The 19981-nt window shown below is 43.7% G+C and overlaps 2 protein-coding genes across 7 annotated transcripts; one reads left to right on the forward strand and one right to left on the reverse strand.

Annotated features, from left to right (window-relative positions):
- COA8 (cytochrome c oxidase assembly factor 8) lies at nucleotides 1-10539 on the reverse strand. Of its 2 annotated transcripts, none has more exons than XM_077923799.1 (5): nucleotides 9891-10539; nucleotides 4342-4539; nucleotides 3710-3773; nucleotides 3079-3169; nucleotides 1-2118 (listed from the first exon to the last, which is right to left on the reverse strand). In XM_077923799.1, the coding sequence occupies exons 1-5, from the start codon at nucleotides 9954-9956 to the stop codon at nucleotides 2013-2015; spliced, it is 525 nt and encodes a 174-aa protein (XP_077779925.1). In that variant the 5' UTR covers nucleotides 9957-10539; the 3' UTR covers nucleotides 1-2012. The 2 variants fall into 2 exon arrangements, with proteins under 2 accessions (XP_077779925.1, XP_028558320.2); XM_028702487.2 differs by lacking the exon at nucleotides 9891-10539 and adding an exon at nucleotides 8708-8863.
- Nucleotides 8988-16556, forward strand: BAG5 (BAG cochaperone 5). 5 transcript variants are annotated; one of them, XM_028702089.2, is made up of 2 exons: nucleotides 8988-9127; nucleotides 11768-16556. In XM_028702089.2, exon 2 carries the CDS (start codon nucleotides 11796-11798, stop codon nucleotides 13146-13148), a length of 1353 nt encoding a protein of 450 aa, XP_028557922.1. In that variant the 5' UTR covers nucleotides 8988-9127; nucleotides 11768-11795; the 3' UTR covers nucleotides 13149-16556. The 5 variants fall into 5 exon arrangements, with proteins under 5 accessions (XP_028557922.1, XP_028557764.1, XP_028558005.1 ...); XM_028701931.2 differs by lacking the exon at nucleotides 8988-9127 and adding an exon at nucleotides 9134-9334; XM_028702172.2 differs by lacking the exon at nucleotides 8988-9127 and adding an exon at nucleotides 9402-9543.
- The last annotated feature ends 3425 nt before the right edge of the window (nucleotides 16557-19981 follow it).

The following is a 19981-nucleotide window of genomic DNA, read 5'->3' on the forward strand; positions in this document are numbered from 1 at the left end:
TTTAAATGAAACCTTTTATTAAGTACAGGAGAAATTACCGTATTTTTTGCACCATAACACTCACTTTTTTCCTCCTAGAAAGTAAGGGGAAATGTCTGTGCGTGTTATGGAGGGAATGCTTACGGGTGGCATGCCTACGGATTTTCCTCCTCTAAAAACTACATGTGTGTTATGGTCGGGTGCGTGTTATAGAGCGAAAAATACGGTAATTCTGAAGTCTCCTCAAACACTTTGGTAATTCTCCAGTGTTTATGTAATTGGTGAATCTGAAAACTGAAAACTAATTAAAATAAATTATATTCCTTATTTCAATTTTCTTATACTGTACACAAATCCATTTGATAATTGTTCATGTAACAGAAGAATCAGGATTCACCACTGATTTATTTCATCTTACTTCACAAGCACTATCTGCCTAACCTATGTAGCGGCGCTTACAATGTTACCATTCTTACACCCCTCCAAATTTATCTGATGGAAGCTGTTATTATATAAACTAGAAAGAAAAGCACTTTGATTCAGAGTTCCCATGTAAGAGCATGTGTGTAGAAAGTGTGCTTCATGATGCTTTGGCAGCCAGCACCTGCACAAAAGTACAATACTATTTTGAGATGATTTAGTATGTCAACTATGTGGAAGGGAAACCCTTGAGCATGCTGAAGTAGCATGTATGTGGATCTTACTCCAAAAAAAAAAAAAAGCTGTCTTCCTTCAAATTTATATCCTGAGGAATTAATATGTAGAGGAAACTCATTGTCATTTGAAAATGGAGTGCATGATGTGAGCTTCTCTGAAAAAACAAATTTGGTATATAGCCAAATCTGACTGAAGTCCTTTCATGTACTGAGAAGTGTGACTATTGCAGGCTGAATGCTCCTTAAAACAAGAACATTTATGCTTTATCTAGACACAGGATAATAAGCATGCAGTATAATTCTGGCTCAACACACGCTAAGCTAGAACAGACAACAGCTAAACAGAGAGACACACATCATTTATGCTCAGCAGAGCAGTATGCGATCTAAAAGTAATTACCAATGTGAACTGATGTCTAGAAGCACTCTTACATTTCTGAGCATATACATTAATTCTCTCCCTTGACAGCAGGGTAATTGGCAATCGGAATACAATGAAATAATTAATAATAAAACAACCAGCACAAGATAGTCCAAAGCCATCAATGAGAGGTGCAGCAGTAAACAGACAATATATCCTAAAGCTGTTGGTTTATCTAATTCCCAGGAGTGTTAAGAAGACTATTACAGTTGCTTTATTATCAAGAAGTAATTTGAAAAAGTGCCTACAAATATACTTTTAAAACACTTTAGAGCTAAATGAATTTAAGTATTGAATGTTTGCACTTGTTGTAATCATGTACTTTTGTCATACTATGTACAGTCAAACCTCGGATCCCAAACACCTCCGTTTTGGAACGTTTTGGCTCCCGAACGCCGAAAACCCGGAAGTAAATGCTCCGTTTTTGGAAGCCGAATGCTCAAGGCGGCTTCCGTTTGAGTGCAGCAAGCTCCTGCAACCAATCAGAAGCTGTGCCTCAGTTGTTGAACATTTTGGAAGCTGAACAGGCTTCCAGAATGGATTACGTTCGACAACCGAGGTTTGACTGTATAATTTAATCCTCCCACCCCGCCCAAGTTTACCTGAAGTGTAGCTCACATGCTTTCCTTTTTCTTACTACAAAATAGTTGCTCTAAAACGTAAGTGCCAGCTTGTAGATCAAGATGGCAATGAAATAATGGAGCATACAAACATATTTTTCACATCAGGAAGAAAGATTCCTTTATTTGGTGCAGTTCATCTCTCACCAAGGAAGCTTTTAACTACGGTTCTGTAGTAAACAATGGTAGTTGGCTTCGTTGAAGCAGAATGGGAAGTGCTGTTCAACTTGCATTCATGTAGCTTCAAATATCTGATTTTAAGAAACAGCCATGGTTGCCACTTAGATTCCAGTAATAATTAGGCCTTTCATCAAATATATACAGCACTGTGACCTACTAGCTTTCAGCTTCACTCTTTTTCAATCCAAATCTCTTGCAAGCTTTCTCAAATGCCACTTGTCCCATGAGAAATGTGATGGTAAAATTTCGTTTATACCAATCTCTAAATTTCAGAACCAAGGAAACAAAAAAAAACATAAAACACAATTAGCCTTCTTGAAATTATTACTGACAGTAAAAGATGTAAGATTTTGAGTTGACTTAATCGGTGCTTTTTCTTTCCTTGCCAATTAAAGCAAAATTACTTTAAGTTTTTAAAGTGCTTATTCAGATGCCCTACTTCATAATCCATGTGTGATAATGCATGGCTCCAGGCAAGTATCTACATATTGCAGATAGGCTTTTAAAGAAACTTGATGACTAATTATATCTGTAGTTACATAAGCTATAATAATGTGATACCAATGCAGTGAGGAAAGAATTAGCTTAAGGGACATCCCAGTTATTTCTGTTTAAAGGATTATTGTACACTTATGTGTAAAAACTAAACCAAAAAATATTTATCAAAGACTTGACCCAGTATATCAAAACCATTGACCTAAGTAAACACCAGGACAGATGAATATCTTTTTAATGACGGAATAAACATTTATAGTGAAGTGAATCTATGCACATCTACTCAGTAGTAAGTACCATTAAGTTCAATGGTACTTGCTCCCAGGGAAGTGAGTATAAGTCTGCAGACTAATATTGTGTTAATATGCCTTAGAAAGTTGCTTGGTTACCTGATTAACATTCAATGTTATTCCCCTCCTTCCCAGATTCCTTTCTTTGTATGCATATTTGTTTTATTAAATTGTGAATTTGTAGAGAGGATTATGCACTATAAATTGCTGTATGATGCCTAGCATAACAGTAGGAAAAGCATAAATAATTAATTATGGTAAAGCAAAGATTCTGACTCTTAATGGAATAGCAAAATGGGGAATCAGGTGGCAGCAAAGAAACAAGATCTGTGTGGTTCAGAAAAGGTTTTGCTAAAAAAAAGGCAGACATGAACAAGAAAGATAGAACTGCCTACACAGATAAAGAGACACAATTGTTCCAGGAATCATATTCTCACCTGTTATAATAGAAATGTTTTTTAAAGTTTTTACTTAAAAAGGCTTTGTAAAATTCAGCCATTTCTTCTGCAGACAATGTTATTTTCTGGCCTGAAATTAAAAAATCACAATACCTAAGTCAGAATGTTTTAATCATCATACCAGTACAAACATTTAAACATAAATCCCTTGAAAAACTGAACTTGAATTTTCAAACACTCAGACTGTAGTTGTAAGTTTTCCTATGAATGTCTTCGTTTGTCTTCCATAAATCACAAACTCTAAGCTTCCTTTCCTATATGTAATCAATGAATAATAGTGACTTTATGGGATTTTTGAGAGTGCAGTACTAAAGGCAATATCCCCCCCCCCCCTTCTTAGAAACTGAGAAGCTGCAGATTCATAGCATAACCTGGAATTCAGGTGTAACCTCTCTAGGCTTCTGCCATAAACTATAAGATTCTCATTACACTCTTCTCTGAGTTCTGTCTCTGTTTTGTAAATTCAGTGCCAAGAAGTAACACCCTTATACAGAAAGACAAAGTTTGCTTAAGAAATAATTATTATTTATGCTAGATTAGAACATTTTCTAAAATGTAAATCAGAATCCTCCCCATAAGAAAGTGCTGTGAAATGTAGAAACAATCTAACCTTTTTCATCTCTCAGTTGTAGACCTTTGGCTTTCAATTTGGAATAGACAAATTCTTCTTTTTCCTGAAACAGGATCAGGAAATTTTAGAATATAAGGTTTTTGGCATCTTAGTTTGCTTATTTCGCCTCAGCAATAACTGCTACCAAGTGTAGGACTTATCCCTGATCCCACTCCATCAAATATATTAACTGGCTGACTAGACGATCTTCAGCAAACAATTTATGGATTATTTTGCAAATAAGCAATCTGTAATGCAGGAAAATTACTGGGGTAACTTCTTACTAGCCTACTTATCTATTTGGTTGACCTGCAGGCTTGGGAAAGGGTCATACAGCAGTACATTCAGTTCTCTGTCCCTTCCATCTGTAACAGGAGAGGCTGAATTCGTTCCTGCAGGCAGTGATTTTTACCAGAGTGACATCATAAAATATATTATTTGGGGCATTTATGATTAAAAATTATTCTTCTGATTCTATTTTATTCTTAATAACTACGGGGTGCAAAGATCAGGCCTCATACAATAAGGCAGCAGCAAAAAAACATGTTGGATGCCTCTCAGCAATTCTCCCTACAAACTTTTAAGGACTCCCAGCACCACCAAGTGGTTTTACACTTCCTCTGCATGCTTACCTTTCTAAATGATATATTCTGGTCTGCCCAGAACTGTTGATTCCAAACCTGAGTTTCCTGTCTAAGCTCTCTAAGCCTTCGTTCCAATGGGGATTCGTGTTTGGATATATAAAATATTACTGGTCGGAGGTTTGAACATCGATCAGGAGGACCAATCCAATCGTGGCAAGAGTGTGAAGGAGGGCAAAAACTTGCAGCCTTAAAAAAAGAGAGGGTTTTTTTTAATAGTACGTCGTCCCCCCACAAACAAAGGCACAACAAACTTTTTCAATTTTATCTGAAAACCTAAGGCACCCAAGACACAAAAAGTTAAGAAGTGAGCATTGACAGGTCTCTAGATCACATTTGTTCCAGTTCACATTGGGAGAAAAATCTAACAAATATGATATCAAAGATAATTTATGTGGCCCATAACCATGTATTTCCTAGCCTATCTTTGTAGCCAAAAGGAATAAAAAAGGGGTTTAAAATTAACGAATTAAAGGAGAGGTGCTCACAATGACGATCTGCACCCAGCACCAATTTCTGCATTTGCGCAATACAGGAGTCTAATAAATGGCATATGCATAGTAACTGAAGAACATAAACCGAAATTAAGCCTATGTTTTCAGTATCTCACTTGGTAGTAAATCCATTTTAAATGAATAGGCCTTACTTCCAAGTAAACTTGGCTAGGATCATCATGCAAGAATACTGTATAATATCCACTGTGTCTACCTACTAAAACCTACAATCTGCCATATTTCTAAAAAAAAAGGAAAGACGATAAGTAACAGTATGCAGCTACAGTATTCAAATCAGCATAGCCTGCCAGTTTGTTATCATTTTGGAATACAGCTCATATGTGTTGATAGTTCCCATCCCAAACAGACTTTGAGATACCATCATATGCAAATATGTTAAAAGAATCACAGTAGTAGCGTTCAGGCACCTGCTTTTATAAATTATTTTTAAAAGCAGAGACGGGAGGGGGGAGTGCTCCTGCTCACACATGCTCTGCCCACGGCAACCCAGAGCACATCGCTCCCAGCTGTGCGAAGTGTGTGTGTGTGTGTCTGTTGGGTTTTTTTTTTACACACATTTGCTTGAACACAACACAACACACATTTATTTAAGTTCTACTTATGTTCAAGCAATTTCAAGCAGAAGTCCTCTGCAGACCTACCCTGTACAACACAGGGAAAGTAGGGAAATGAGGAGGGTGCAAATGTGTTGAGGATGCTGGGGGCAGGGTCTTGCTAACCCAGGCCTAAGATAAGCCGTTCTGGCTGTCCTGGCTGTGGGGATGTAGCCATCTCTGTAGTGGTGTCCTGACTACAGAATCTTCCCCACCTACAGATGCAGTCAACCTGTAAATTGATAGGCTTCTGGTGCCAAATTGAAATGCACTTATTCATCCAAACATTTAGTGGTGCCAATTAGACAGGCCAAGGTTTTGGAATTTGGGGAATATTATGTCTGTTGATAAATTGTATCTGTATTTGATGCTAATTTTTGTCCTTATGTCTTATTGTTAGTATGCATTTTTATCTGTATTTTACTGATTTGTTTGTGAACTGCCCAGGGATTCATTTGAATGAAGGACTATTTAGAAGTGTGACAAACTAAAACTGGGAAACACTAAGTGCACAAGCAGCACTGGACTCAGCTAACAGTTACCGTATTTTTCGCACCATAGGACGCACTTTTTCCCTCCTAAAAAGCAAGGGAAAATGTGTGTGCGTCCTATGGAGCGAATGCAGGCTTTCGCTGAAGCCTGGAGAGTGAGAGGGGTCGGTGCGCACCGACCCCTCTCGCTCTCCAGGCTTCAGGAAGCTATCCGCTAGCCGCGGCTAGCGGAGCGCTGCATTAATCCCGAAGCTTGGGGCGCGCGGAGCTCAGCGCGCCCCAAGCTTCTGGGTGCCGGCAAGGTCTCGCTAGCCCTGGGAGAGCCCCGCGACGTTGCGTGGCTCTCCCAGGGCTAGCGAAGCGCCGCGCTAATCCCGAAGCTTGGGGCGCGCGGAGCTCAGCGCGCCCCAAGCTTCTGGGTGCCGGCAAGGTCTCGCTAGCCCTGGGCGAGCCCCGCGACGTTGCGTGGCTCTCCCAGGGCTAGCGAAGCGCCGCGCTAATCCCGAAGCTTGGGGCGTGCGGAGCTCAGCGCGCCCCAAGCTTCTGGGTGCCGGCAAGGTCTCGCTAGCCCTGGGAGAGCCCCGCGACGTTGCGTGGCTCTCCCAGGGCTAGCGAAGCGCCGTGCTAATCCCGAAGCTTGGGGCGCGCGGAGCTCAGCGCGCCCCAAGCTTCTGGGTGCCGGCAAGGTCTCGCTAGCCCTGGGAGAGCCCCGCGACGTTGCGTGGCTCTCCCAGGGCTAGCGAAGCGCCGCGCTAATCCCGAAGCTTGGGGCTTCGGGATTAGCGCTCCGCTAGCCGTGTCTAGGCTGCGGATAGCAGCCTGCTTCCCGGAGCGCCGGGCGCCCTGAAAGCAGAGCTCCAGGCGCTTCGGGAACACATCCGCAGCGTGGGGAGGCTTGCAGGAGTTCCCCACAGGGCTCCCCACGCTGCGGATAGCAGCCTGCTGCCTGGCGGGTGGGGCGCCCTGAAGCAGAGCGCCCCTCGCGCCAGGCAGACATCCGCAGAGTGGGGAGGCTTGCAGGAGTTCCCCACAGGGCTCCCCACGCTGCGGATAGCAGCCTGCTGCCTGGCGGGTGGGGCGCCCTGAAGCAGAGCGCCCCTCGCACCAGGCATACATCCGCAGAGTGGGGAGGCTTGCAGGAGTTCCCCACAGGGCTCCCCACGCTGTGGATAGCAGCCTGCTGCCTGGCGGGTGGGGCGCCCTGAAGCAGAGCGCCCCTCGCGCCAGGCATACATCCGCAGAGTGGGGAGCCTTGCAGGAGTTTTTTCCTTTATTTCCCCCCCCCAATTTTTTTCTTTATTTCCCCCCCAAAAAACTAGGTGCGTCCTATGGTCCGGTGCGTCCAATCGTGCGAAAAATACGGTATTTGTGTTTATTTTGTCTCATATAAATAAGACCAAAAAGCGGTTATCACCCATCATCTGAAAGCCATTGATGGCGTTGGCTGAGCTGCTGCTGTGATGTCACAGAATGCTCACACACATGCTAACCGATTTTGAAGGAAACAGTGACAGAATGTTAATAATAAAGTGGAAGAGTGGATTGCCTGGGGAAATGATTCAAGGAGCATCTAGCACTGTTTCTCAAACGTTAGTTCCTAGCTGTTGTTGAACTATAATGGAGTTGTAGTTCAGCTGGGCACCTATATTTGAGAAACACGAAGAGGTAGCTCAAGGAAACATGTAGAGCATGAGACTCAAATTTGTTGTGGGTTCGAACCCCACATGGGGTAAAAAGATTCCTGCATGGCAGGAGGTTGAACTAGATGACCCTTGTGGGGTCTGTGAAATCCTTACCCATTTTATCTTCATAATCTTGGGTCAACCACTACACCAGCTTTTCCTAACCTTAAACCCTCCAGGTGTCTTGAACTCCTCCCACTGCATGCAAAAAGTCCCACGTTTAATGTCTAGCAACTGCAGGTAGGGCCATGGAAGACTCCTGTTTGAAGCCCTGAAGTGATGCCCACTGCAGTGACCCAATGGTTCAAAGCAGCTTCCCACATCCCCATCCCTCAGCCTGACCTGCTTCACAGTTGTTAGGAAGAGAAAATGGGGATGGAAAGGAACCAGTATGGTGTAGTGGTTTGCTGGTCTTAAACCACGGTGGGGTAAGATCCAGGTCCAAATTCCTGCTCCGGCCACAAAGCTCACCAGGTGAGCTTGAGCCAGTTACTTCCCATGCAGCCTCACCTACCTCACAGGGCTGTTGTGAGGATACCATGGGGCGGGGGGGGGGCGGGGAGAGAAGAGAACCAAGCAGGCTGCCTTGAACTCACTGTAGGAAAAGCAGAATATAGACTGTAATGAGTAAGAAAAGACACGTAGGTTCAGACCTCCTTGAATAGTGGGATATAAATAGCCAGTTTGAGTCCCCTTCAGGTGAAACAGTGGGTATGAATAAACATGATAAATAAAAATAATAGGAGAAATGAAACGGAAAAAATAAGAATTAGGTTGGAAAGCAGAGGCCTCAGTTTGAAACAAATACAAGCAGCAATAACCTCCCCCAAAGTTTCCTTGGAAGTAAGGCTCGCTGTGCTGAACAGAGCTTACTCCCGAGTAAATGTACTTAGGACGCACCACCGACCTTGGTCGCATAGTTGTCAACTTTTCTCTTTTCTTGCGAGGAATCCTATTCGCAATAAGGGAATTTCCCTTAAAAAAAGGGGAAAAGTTGACAGCCATGCTGGTGTCTCTGAGGGGAAACCCCCGCCATACTTTCCCTCGCCTCCAATCTCCCCCACAGCCCCCATTACCCGGCTTTCGTGGGGCGGAGATACACCCCCAGCCTCAGTCCCTCCGCCGCGAGGAGAATCCGCGGGGGACGAGGAGGAAAAACGGCCGCAACATGCGCGTGAAGCCGCCGCCGCCGGGCGGCTGAGGGAAACTCGGCTCTTCACAGCCGCCGCCATCTTTCGGCGCACGACCGACGCATGCGCACGACGACCCCTTCCACTCGGTCGCCGGGCAGATAACCGGCGCGCGCAAGGTCCGCTCCAACCCTCGATAACAGGCAACGGTCGACTTCTGCCTTTCCGCTTTACGGCAGGGCGTCGCGAACGCCAAACGTCGCGATCCCTCTCCAGCCTCAACAAAATAGCCGTAGGGCGGGGAAGGCGGAGAGAGGGGGAAAAAAGGACGAGGGCGCATGCGCGCACGCGCCAAGAGAGGCTCAGGTTAGTCCCCGCCTCAGGTTAAGGCAGGCTAAGCTGAGGGAAGAGGAGAGTGTGAGGCGACGGTGGGTTGGACGGCGGGGCTGAAAGGAGCCTGGTAGCTGTGGGATGGCCGGCGTGGCACGGCTGGCGCAGAGGGAGCGAGGCCGGAGTCGCCTCGCTGCGCCTCCCCGGCGCCCCTGAAGGAGCGGCGATGCGCTGACCAGAAAGGTGAGGGGCCGGGTGGGCGAGGGGCTAAAAGGCCTGTTGTTGTTTATTATGAGTATCCCCTGAGGAAGGCAGAACAAGGCGAAGCTAAAATAAAAATGGAGGCTCCTCCCCCAACAACCTCACGCCCTTGGTTGCGGGTTCAGAGAGACTCGTGACAAGTGGTCGTGGGAACCCGGTGCGAGGCGCTCGGTGTTGCAGCGCGGCGGCTGGTAGGTCCTTGCTCCGCTTGCGTGTTGAGGGAGAGATAATTCACCAGAAGACAGGAAGCCATGCTAAAGGGGCTGGAATAGGGAGGCGAGTAAGTGCGGGCTGTAAAACGGCTACGTGTGAGTGGTAAGTGAGTGGGAGATATTGCAGCCAGGGTGGCAGGAGAAGGGCTTCCACCTGATAAGAAAGAGGGGCAGGGCTCGTCCCACCTTCATGCTCACAACCCGCGTCTACTGGAAGTTGTCGTTATTTAATAAACTTCTATACCACAGGGCGGTTTGCAATATAAAAACACCAACGTGCATAGTAACAAGTTGCTCCAGTTGGTGAGGAGGATAGTAATCCTTACCTCTCGCATTCGCACACTGGCTTCCTTCCAGATGAAGACGCTGCTGCGTAGGGTTGTAGATCTCATATTGCCTGGTTTAAAAACAAAAGTGAAAAGTTCCAGGCCTGGGGCAACTTTGGAAGGGCCCGATCTGGGTAGGGGAGGGTCTCGGGACGCAGAGCGGCCGTGACGCGCCTCTTTTGCTCACTTGGTAATTTCACCCTCTTGCCAAAAGCGGATTATACGCAGGAGAGGTTAGTCGGTAGGCGCAATGGTTTGATCCGAGGGGACGAACGCTTTGGGGCCGGTGGGAAGAGGCCGAGCCTACCTACTTGCGGGGACGGGCAGAGGAGTGGTGGTTGTTGTTTTGGGTGGGTGCAGAGCCGCCTGGGCCACGTTGCGCGGATTGGAAACCGCGGCGTGGGCATCATGGCACGCGCGGGCGCATTTGGACACCGGTTGTAGGATTGCGTGGCGGGGAGGGGAAGTGGGGAGCAGCTGGGTGGCGTCTCTGTAGCGGGGGCAAGGCATAGTAGGGCTGGGCGAGTGGCTACACCCTGTAGGGGAGAGGGAATCCCCCTGTGGGGCGGGAAAGGGATCTTACGGATTTCTAAAGTTGCTGGGAGAGGGAGATGCCAGCCCTAGGCCTGGCAAAACGCGGCGAGGGGAATTTCCCTTCCTTTCTCCCCCCCCCCCCCCCTCCCTCCATCGAGCTCCTTCTGGCTGCTGAAGCTGCTTCCCGTTTTCCTGGCGCCACCCTCCGGCTTTGAGCCGCTCCCGGAGAAGCGACTCGGATGCCCCAGGCGGAATTAGAGTGTCCGGCATTGTGAAGTCACTGGGGACCGAGGGCGGCGAGGGAGGCTGCCCGCGAGCTCCGCCTGGGGGGAAGCGGCCCGAGCTCGGGGCTGATTCCCGGCTTCCTTCCTGCAGGAATGTAGGGTTGATATAGGGGGCGGGGGATCAAGCTCTGTGCACGGGGACTCGCTTCCCCCAAGGGGCTTCTCGCTGGGGTGAGAACGGGGCGGGCGCCGCTGGCTTTGTGTGTATGTGGGGTGGTGGGTGGGGCAGGGAGGGGGAGCTCCCGGGTGGGAGGGCGGCTGCAGCAAGAGGCAGATGAACTGGAGACAAGGCCATATAGGCAGGGAGGGAATTGGGAAGATCCCAAGGAGGTATTCAGATGTTGCCTGGCCAAAGGTCTGCTTGCTGTGGTTTGAAATGTTGAGAGGGCACAGCTGCCTTATTGCTGGGGGCGTTGGAGAGAGGAAAGTGCAAGTGTAGTACTGACTGTACTGGCTATATTATCATGTATCTCATTACTAGTCTGACCAGGGCAAGTGAAGATGAGCGGTATCTTCTTTTCCTTGTTTAGCTGCTGTCTTTTTCTGGCACCAGAAGAGTAATGTTTGGGAAGCAGATGGCACTATCATCTTTAATTTTCTTCCTCAGTGCATCAGCTACTTTGTTCTGCCTCGCCTGTGATGTCTAATGACAAAGGAAAGAAAACCCTCTTCTTGGTGTGCATATGATGGGGGGGGGGGCAGGAGAGGCTCATGAAGCATACTGTTTACTGCTTTAGTTAAAATGCATAGGATCAAGCCGTTAGTGTGTGACAGTAAACAAAATTCTAGGAGATACCCTTTTAAAAATTTTTTTTGAAAAGATCCAGAGATGTCATGCTTTTTAAACTGTCATTTCATGAAACTCAATGGGACATACATAGGGTAAGTCCTCTTTTGTTTGTGGACAGGTATTTCCAAGACTAGATGTTGTTAAAAAGTGAAATGTTAGGTCTTTGTAGAATTAGAGCAGAAAAGTTGAATTTTCAAAATATTGACTAACAAGCAGACATGTATTTCAAGCATCGGTTATATCTGATTGTATCTTTGCATTATTTCTAGCTCTGTTGGAACTGGATGAAGAAAAAGTATGGATATGGGTAACCAACATCCTTCCATTAAGAGGCTACAAGAAATACAGAAAGAAGTCAAAGAGTTTGAGTCACAAGTAATATCCTTCAGTGGTCTGTCTAGTGACAGAGCTTACAAGAAACTAGAGAGAGTTTTGACTAAACAACTTTTTGAAATCGATTCTGTGGATGCTGAAGGCAGAGGTGATGTTCAGCAAGCCAGGAAGAGGGCTGCCCAGGAAACTGAAAGACTGCTTAAGGAACTGGAGCAGAATGCAAACCACCCCCAAAGGTTGGAGATTGAATCCCTGTTTAATGAAGCACAATCATTGGTGGAACAAGAAATCACAGCTTTTTACAAAGGAGGCAATTGTGTAACTGAGGAATTTGAAGAAGGTATTCAGGATATCATCTTTAGGCTCACTCAGGTGAAAACTGGAGGGAAACTCTCTCTACGGAAAGCCAGGTATCGCACTCTGACCAAAGTGTGTGCTGTTCAAGAAATTATAGACAGTTGTACAAAGCAGCAGCCTTCACTGCCATTGTCCAGTGATGCACATCCTTCTGTCTCTAAGATTAATTCTGTCATGGTTGATGTGAACAAAGCGAAAGGGACCCTTATTGCTGTTTTAATGGGAGTAAATAACAATGAGACCTGTAGACATTTATCTTGCGTGCTCACTGGCCTGATTGCTGATCTGGATGCCTTAGATGTATGTGGCCGTCCAGAAATAAGGAACTACCGTAAAGAAGTTGTGGAGGAGATCAACAAATTGCAGAAATACCTGGATCTTGAAGAAGAAGCTGATGCCACTTCTGCTTATGACTTGGCACAAAACAGATGCATTATAAAAATTGAGGAAATCCGCAAAAAGATGAAAGAGATTCATGCTTCTCTTTTAAAAGTAGAGAGAGCTTCAGATTTATACCTGAAGTCAAAAGCAGAACTGCAAGGGTTAATTGCACAGTTGGATGAAGTGAGTCCAGGCAAAAATCCTTGTATCCGAGAAGCCAGGAGGAGAGCAGTGATAGAAGTACAAACCCTCATAACATATATTGACTTAAAGGAAGCACTTGTCAAGCGACAAATGTTTGCAGAGCAAACAGAAGCAGAACCCGCATCACATAAAGCTGTTTGGAATATTCTTGGAAACGTGTCCCAAATTCAGCAAGAGGTGCTGTCTTTCGATGGAAACAGAACTGATAAGAACTACATGAGACTAGAGGAGCTCCTCACCAAACAACTTCTAGCCCTTGATGCTATAGACCCACAAGGGGATGAGCACTCAAAAGCAGCCAGGAAGCAGGCAGTGAAGCTTGCGCAGAACATTCTTTACTACTTAGACATGAAAACAGATGAATGGGAATATTAAATAACAGAGGTCTTGTGCTGGACATTGCTTTCTCTCTTGCACTTTACGTCGACCAATCTCCCATAGACGACACAAGACCAAAAGTTTATTTGCTCATCACTTACAGGCCAAGTAAATGTTGGACTGAGCTATGCTGCAGCTGTCTTGTGTTGTCGCAGTCGGGCAATGACAGCAATCATGCCATTTGTGTTAGTTTTGGTCACAGCCATCTTTCCCCCATGATTTGTGATGAAGTGTTGCAGAACTGCCAAACCATCCTGTATAGAATTCTTCTACACAGTGAGAGAATGCTATCTGTCCAACATGTTTTGTTTAAGGAGTCAAAGTGAAACTGATGGAGAGAAGACAAAGAGCTAATGTCTGTTAGCCATAAACCACCTTAGATGTCACATTTTTCTGCCACTGCCCAGTTACAATCCAAAGGATTAAATGCAAATTGGTCATGGCCTTTTTTGTATGTGCATTTGATTTAGTTTCGCTGATCTCTTGCCTAAGGTTTGGCTTGATTACATACAGTGTTTAATAGTTAGGGCCTAATATAGGACTGTGTGTAGTAACAGTTTTTGCACTTATAAACTGCAGGCTGCATTTTGAAGCAATGTACTGATTCATATAGGCGTAGGTTGTGTGCAGTTACACTATGACTAGTGGTCATTCTGAAAGCAGTTTTCTGTTTATAAACCAGGGCTGACAGCATTGGTTGGAAAAAATTCTATATGTTGTTGAAAAACCAATAAAATATAGCTTTTGAAGAATTAAGCTGAATTCTTCAATAGTCAAGAGACACCTCGCTTCACCCCTCCCCCCAAAACCTGGGCTCTTAACGGTTGTAGAACTACTTTAGCCAAATTTTGTGATGTCTAAAATAACTTGCTTCCTGACACGCTGGGCAGCTTCTAAATGACTCCTTTGCATTTTTCTGATTTGAATGAAATTATTGCAGCTTTTGGCATGATAAAAAATGAAGTAAGTGCTTTTACACATGAATTTGGCCGGAAACCATTAGTGTTCGTCACAGTTTCATGTGTTGCTGATACGCTCCAAATCCTTCTGGACTTAGTTCCTTTCAGTTATTTTGGTGAGCTTATGATAGTATCCTTAGCTATGTGTGATGGCAAGATGTTTGTACTTATATGCCTTAGATATGTGTGGTCTGCTATACTTATATAGTTTTGAATCTTTCAGGCAGTTGGAATGGCAAACACTTCAAAGTGTTTCTATTTTTGATTGAAGCATAGTTGTTTATTGTGTTAGCTGTATTGATTTAGTTGCATGTATTGTTATCATTTGGTAATTGCTGCTGTGTGTTTCTTTCTCCTCCGCCCCCGCTCCATTAACCCAATGAATTCCCTGAATCCTTAGAGGAGCCTTACAACTTAGTAACTGTCAGATCTTATTATGTCTGACCATATTCCTAAATAAACTGAACTCATGTTCAGTGTAGATTGTATGCTATCCTGTTAGTAGTTTTGGGAAGACGAAACCAGCATCAATCAGAGTATTTGTAGAGTGCATTCTTAGTGGCATGCAGAAATCAGCAGTAGATAGAAATAAGTTGTAAAAGAAGTAACCAGAGTTTCTCAGATAGCTCCTGTAAACAAAATTGCTGGCTTATGGAAGATTATTTCTTTGAAATGGCTTATAAATGTAGATCTTGGATTTGTAAATAGAGTTTCAATATGCAATTAAAAGAAGCAAGGCTATCCTTAGGAGACGTGCCTTTTTAAGCGACACTTGAATTTACAGCACCTTATAGCTACGACTAGCTGGCTTCATGCTGCTTCCCAGTGAAGTAGTCTACCCTTCAGACTGCTTCTACCCTTTAGCTCTAATATGGATAAAAAATATTCTGCCACATTTGCAGGGCAAGAAGCTTGTCCAAAGCTTGGTGTTACCTCTTTGTGTTTATAGGCACTTGCTTAGCAAATTTTTGTCAAGGAAATTTATGGATTCAGTTTCAGTCTAGGTTAAATAGAACCCAATGTTAAACAATAGACTTGTTGGATGCTTCGCCATGAATTGTCTTTCCTTTGCCCTTTCCTGCTTTTTTCCAGTTTGAGTCCTTAATGAATTCGTTAGCATCTATAACTAAAAGTAGTTCACTTTCAGTAGGTTCTTTTAGCCATAAAGGTTTTGAACCTAAGTGGTGTGCATATAGAGTCCCCATGTGCCTTGGATTCCCCAAGTCACTTTATTTTCAAAACATGCATGTTTCCCCTATTCCCCTTTGCATACACTGCTGCCCTGACTTCAAATTCATTGATGAAGCTATTGTTTATATGAGAACTTCAGATGTACAGAACTCTCATTGTTTAAGGAGCTCCTAGATTTGGCTTCAGATGGAATGTTTACTTCAGGAGGTGACAACTAAGCAATGCTTATTAATGTTTCAGTAACAGATTCATGGTACTTATTTTTTCCTAGTGATTTCATCTTTCATTTTTTTGTGTAAACATACTTAAATGTTCATATATTACCTGCCAGGGGAATGCTGCTCTTTAACTATAGACTCCCATTATTTATACCCATTCCTAAGATTTGCTTCTCATAGTTATATAGCATGTCATAGGTGTTGATTTAACAGAAAATCGTATGATGAAGACATATTCCAAAAGCTCAACGCCCCTGGTTTTCTTTTTAAAGAAGAATGCCTATTTCATGAGTTTCAATGTACAGCATTTAAACTTATGTTAAGATCTTTGGTACAGTATAATTAATCAGTTTATGCATGAATTAAAATAGTGAACTAAACAAGCTAAACCAAAAAGTCTGTTAATGTGGATTGTAAGAAATCCTTGTTTTGTGCTTTGAAGAATGTACTTTTTGTATTCAATATGCAACCAGGCTAGGAAATATGCTTCTTTCCATTTCAGTGGGCTAAAGATGTTTCCTGCTTTTGAATTACTCAGTACTGGACCAACTCAGTCTGCATTTTTAAAAGAATTAAAATCTTTTCTGTATGGAGTGCCATGACATTGTAGCAAAATAAGCATAGTGATGTGATTTTGCTGAATCTTTAAACATCATGATACTATTTTTTTTCAGATTATGATTGTATTGCTTTAGGAAAAGGGTTGATCCAAGCAGCCTTGTTCTGATATATTTGCCAGCAACCATGATCAGTTATCTTTCCTCTGATCTGTTGGCTTTAACTCTTCTTTTGCTGTGATCAACAAACTCTTGAAATGAGTCCCTGCACTTAAGCGGCTTCTAGGTCCCAGCACTTGGTGGTACAGATTGTGCTTTTGTTCCTCATTTTTCTTAAAATTTAATTGATATGTTAGACTTTGTATAAATACAGTACTGCTTTTCAGAAAGTGTATTGAGTTCATTTTTATGTACAGTATAGAATTGTTTTGGTGTGTACAAATTCATCAGATATTCCTAATAAAGCATTTTTATGCTTTTCTTCTTGATAATTCATTTCAAGATCAAACTCTTTTCCTTCTTTTGATAATGGACTTTCCATATAACAGTGAAAGAATGACACTTTTCTTCTGTACTTAGCAAACCGGTCTAGGTGTATGTTTAAAATGAAGATTTGCCTTCCCCACCTTTTGATAAAGAATGGAAATGTAACATCACTAACAGTGGCGTATAATAGAACACCACAGCTTAGTGAAAACATTTAGGCACCTTATCTTTAGGCTCTGGTTAGCAGTTTTCTAAAAGGTCTGAATCTAATAAACAAAACGGGGAAATATTTTATCATCTATATAGTATAGACACTTTAAATGTAGCAAGTGCTAAATGCTCCTATTCTACCTTTAAGTGAAAGCAAGTCTTATGTGAGCCAGTGTGGTGTAGTGGTTAAGAGCGGTAGTCTCGTAATCTGGGGAACCGGGTTCGCGTCTCCGCTCCTCCACATGCAGCTGCTGGGTGACCTTGGGCCAGTCACACTTCTCTGAAGTCTCTCAGCCCCACTCAGAGTGTTTGTTGTGGGGGAGGAAGGGAAAGGAGAATGTTAGCCTCTTTGAGACTCCTTAAAGGGAGTGAAAGGCGGGATATCAAATCCAAACTCTTCTTCTTCTTCTTACTGATTTCAGTGGAGCAAACCCTCCAATAAAGTACACATAGAATTGCGGTGTTAGCCAAATTGCATGCTTATATGAGAAGAGTCTGCTGGATCAGGCCAGTAGCCCATCTAGTCCAGCATCCTGTTTCACAGTGGCCAGCCAAATACCTATGGGGAACCTGCAAGCAGGACCTGAGGCCAACAGCACTCTCCCATCCTGTGGTTTCATGCTCTGCTTAAATGTGTGTAGCTGAATCCCTTCCCTACCCAGTGATTTGGTATGAGAAGTAGAAGCAGGGAGACGGGGGAGAGAGTGCCACCTCTTTCAGCTGCTTCTCTTTAAGATTTTTTTTGCAGCAGGTGCTTCATGTTTCATTAACATAATTTGCATGTAATTAGTATTTTGGATTTAGACCCGCCTTCTTTTTCTGTTTAATTGCTTCAGGTAGAGGGAGGCAGTCTCCTCCGACAGCAGACATTCAATGTCATTAAGGCATGGCAATTGGTTTGTTTTTTTTTTTTTTTGCAGGATTCTTTCTTTGAGGAGGGTGCCGTTTGGATTTCCTGCTTCAGGTGCAAAAATACATTTGGCCACCCCCATTTCCAGATTAGAAAACTAGATTTCGACTTGCAGATTAGTATGTTTACAAAGAGAACAAATAGAGATAGACCTCTCAGGGCATGAGCTAGTCATCGTGTCATACATATTGGGAAGAATGTTTCCTTAGGAGCAGTCTTCCATAGAAAGTTAATTTTCCTGTGCTTGGCAACACTTATCTTGATGACGCATCCTATTAACTGGAAACCCTAATCTCAAATGTGTGAGGACTGGCTATGTTCATTCTGTGAGATGAATGCCCCCTGTGCATGTTCGGGGCCATCGTTTCCTTCCAGGGGGTCTGAAAACAGATTCTGGGGCCAAGCCTTGATTCAAAGTAGACCTTGCAACTTTCTCTGGACTATCACGTATTGAATGCTGCTGTGTCCAATATAGAAAGCTAATTTGATTGCTACTGTGATAACTTTAATAGATTCCCCTCTAGCCCTACTTTCTGAGCAGTTCCTCTGGGGGGAAAACTTTAAAATATAATAGGAGCACAGTGGTAATTATAATACTTCTGCTCCAGTTTTGTCAGACAAGCTTCTGTCTTGGAGGAGCTCCCTAAAAACCTGCCTTTCAAGAAACTTAATCAGAAAAGGTATCAAGAGAACAAGAAATAACTCAGTGATTTATTAAGGCTTGCCCTACATTTCTGTCTTAATTATTTACAGCCTCATCTGCCAAGTGCAAAACCTAAGAAGAAAGGTTAGCTGCTTAGCATGCAGCTCGTTTTTAATGCTAGTTTATATTGATGCTTCTTGACAAGGGAGAGTTTCATATACTATTAACGTGGTGAGCAGCTGGCTGTTCAGAATGAGCTGGAACTTGTGAGCAAAATGGAAGAAGCGAAAACATGGTACAGTGGTACCTCGGTTTATGAACTTAATCCTTTCCGGAAGTCTGTTCTTGAACCAAAGCCGTTCTTAAACTGAGGTGCGCTTTCCCTAATGAGGCCTCTCACCGCCGGTGCCCTTCCACCGTTCGGCTTCCGTTCGTAGACCAAGGTAAAGTTCGCTAACCAGAACACTACTTCTGGTTTTGCAGAGTTCGTAAACTGAATAGTTCGTAAACAGGGCTGTTCTTAAACCGAGGTTCCACTGTATGCTGAAGCAACATGGGGTGTCTAGTATGAAGTAGTGAGTGCCTCAAGGGATATTTGTTGAATCTCTACTTTTTTTTAACCTACCCCAGACTGGAAACCATTGAAAATGCCTCCGCACCTGGTCTAAAAGATCATGATAGGACACAGGGCAGTAGAGGAGTCTGCTCTGCCATTTAGCTGGAAAAGTTAGCAAGACAGAAGTATCCCCTGCGATTGAGAGAAGAGAGAAAAAGTATGTATGGTTACTAAGCAGTGTTCTCTGGTGAGCAGCCCTCACCATAGTAAAGGCAGCTGAATTCTGCTCTTGCCGAAACCTGAATAATATCCCAATAGCAACATCCTAGCCTAACCTTAACACCATGCCTCTTATTAAACTACACGCACCATGACTGTCTTCTGTTGACAGGTGTGTCGCTTGTAATAATGTTTCTTCTGCTAAGTACCAGTCTAGTTCGTAGGGGGAAAAGTGTTCTCTGTTCTTTGAGTTGTTTCATTTCCTGACACTGCCTGTAGCAATTTCTTTGTAACATAGTATGAAGAGTCCTCTGGCATGTGTCAGCTCAATTAGCAGATTCTGGTTTGTTCTCTGTTGGTGTTTTCTTTTAAAGGTGGAGTCATCCCTAATTCCTGTTGGGTTTGATTTTCTCTTTATTCCAAAGGGAATATTATCTAGTAGTAGCTGCATGGTTAGGACAGCAAGCCTGAGTTACTGGGTGTGGTTGCATGAGTGCCATTGTCTTTATACCTAAGACTAACACAATGAATGTAAATTTACTTGGATGTGGAAGTCATAAGGTAGGGAACCAAAATGATCTTGGTCCACCCTTCTGTTCCAGTTCAGCATCAGCTGTCCATGTGCATACTCCCATAATTCTGGGCAGGATATGGCACAGGTATATGATTTAGTATTTCCTCAAGAGAAGCACAACTCAGGCACCTAGACTGTTTTCTACAAACTCGCAATGACTGCAATGGTGCAGAAAAGCCCTTAGCTATCCATCTGTAAAATGGTTATAATATGAATGGCATATCTTGTAGATGATCAGATTGCATTCCACTCTGCTTTTATACCATGTTACTTGCTTCTACAATGGTACCTCTGGTTATGAACTTAA

The sequence above is a fragment of the Podarcis muralis genome, chromosome 1 (genome assembly GCF_964188315.1).
Source record: "Podarcis muralis chromosome 1, rPodMur119.hap1.1, whole genome shotgun sequence".
Classification (NCBI taxonomy): Eukaryota; Metazoa; Chordata; class Lepidosauria; order Squamata; family Lacertidae; genus Podarcis; species Podarcis muralis.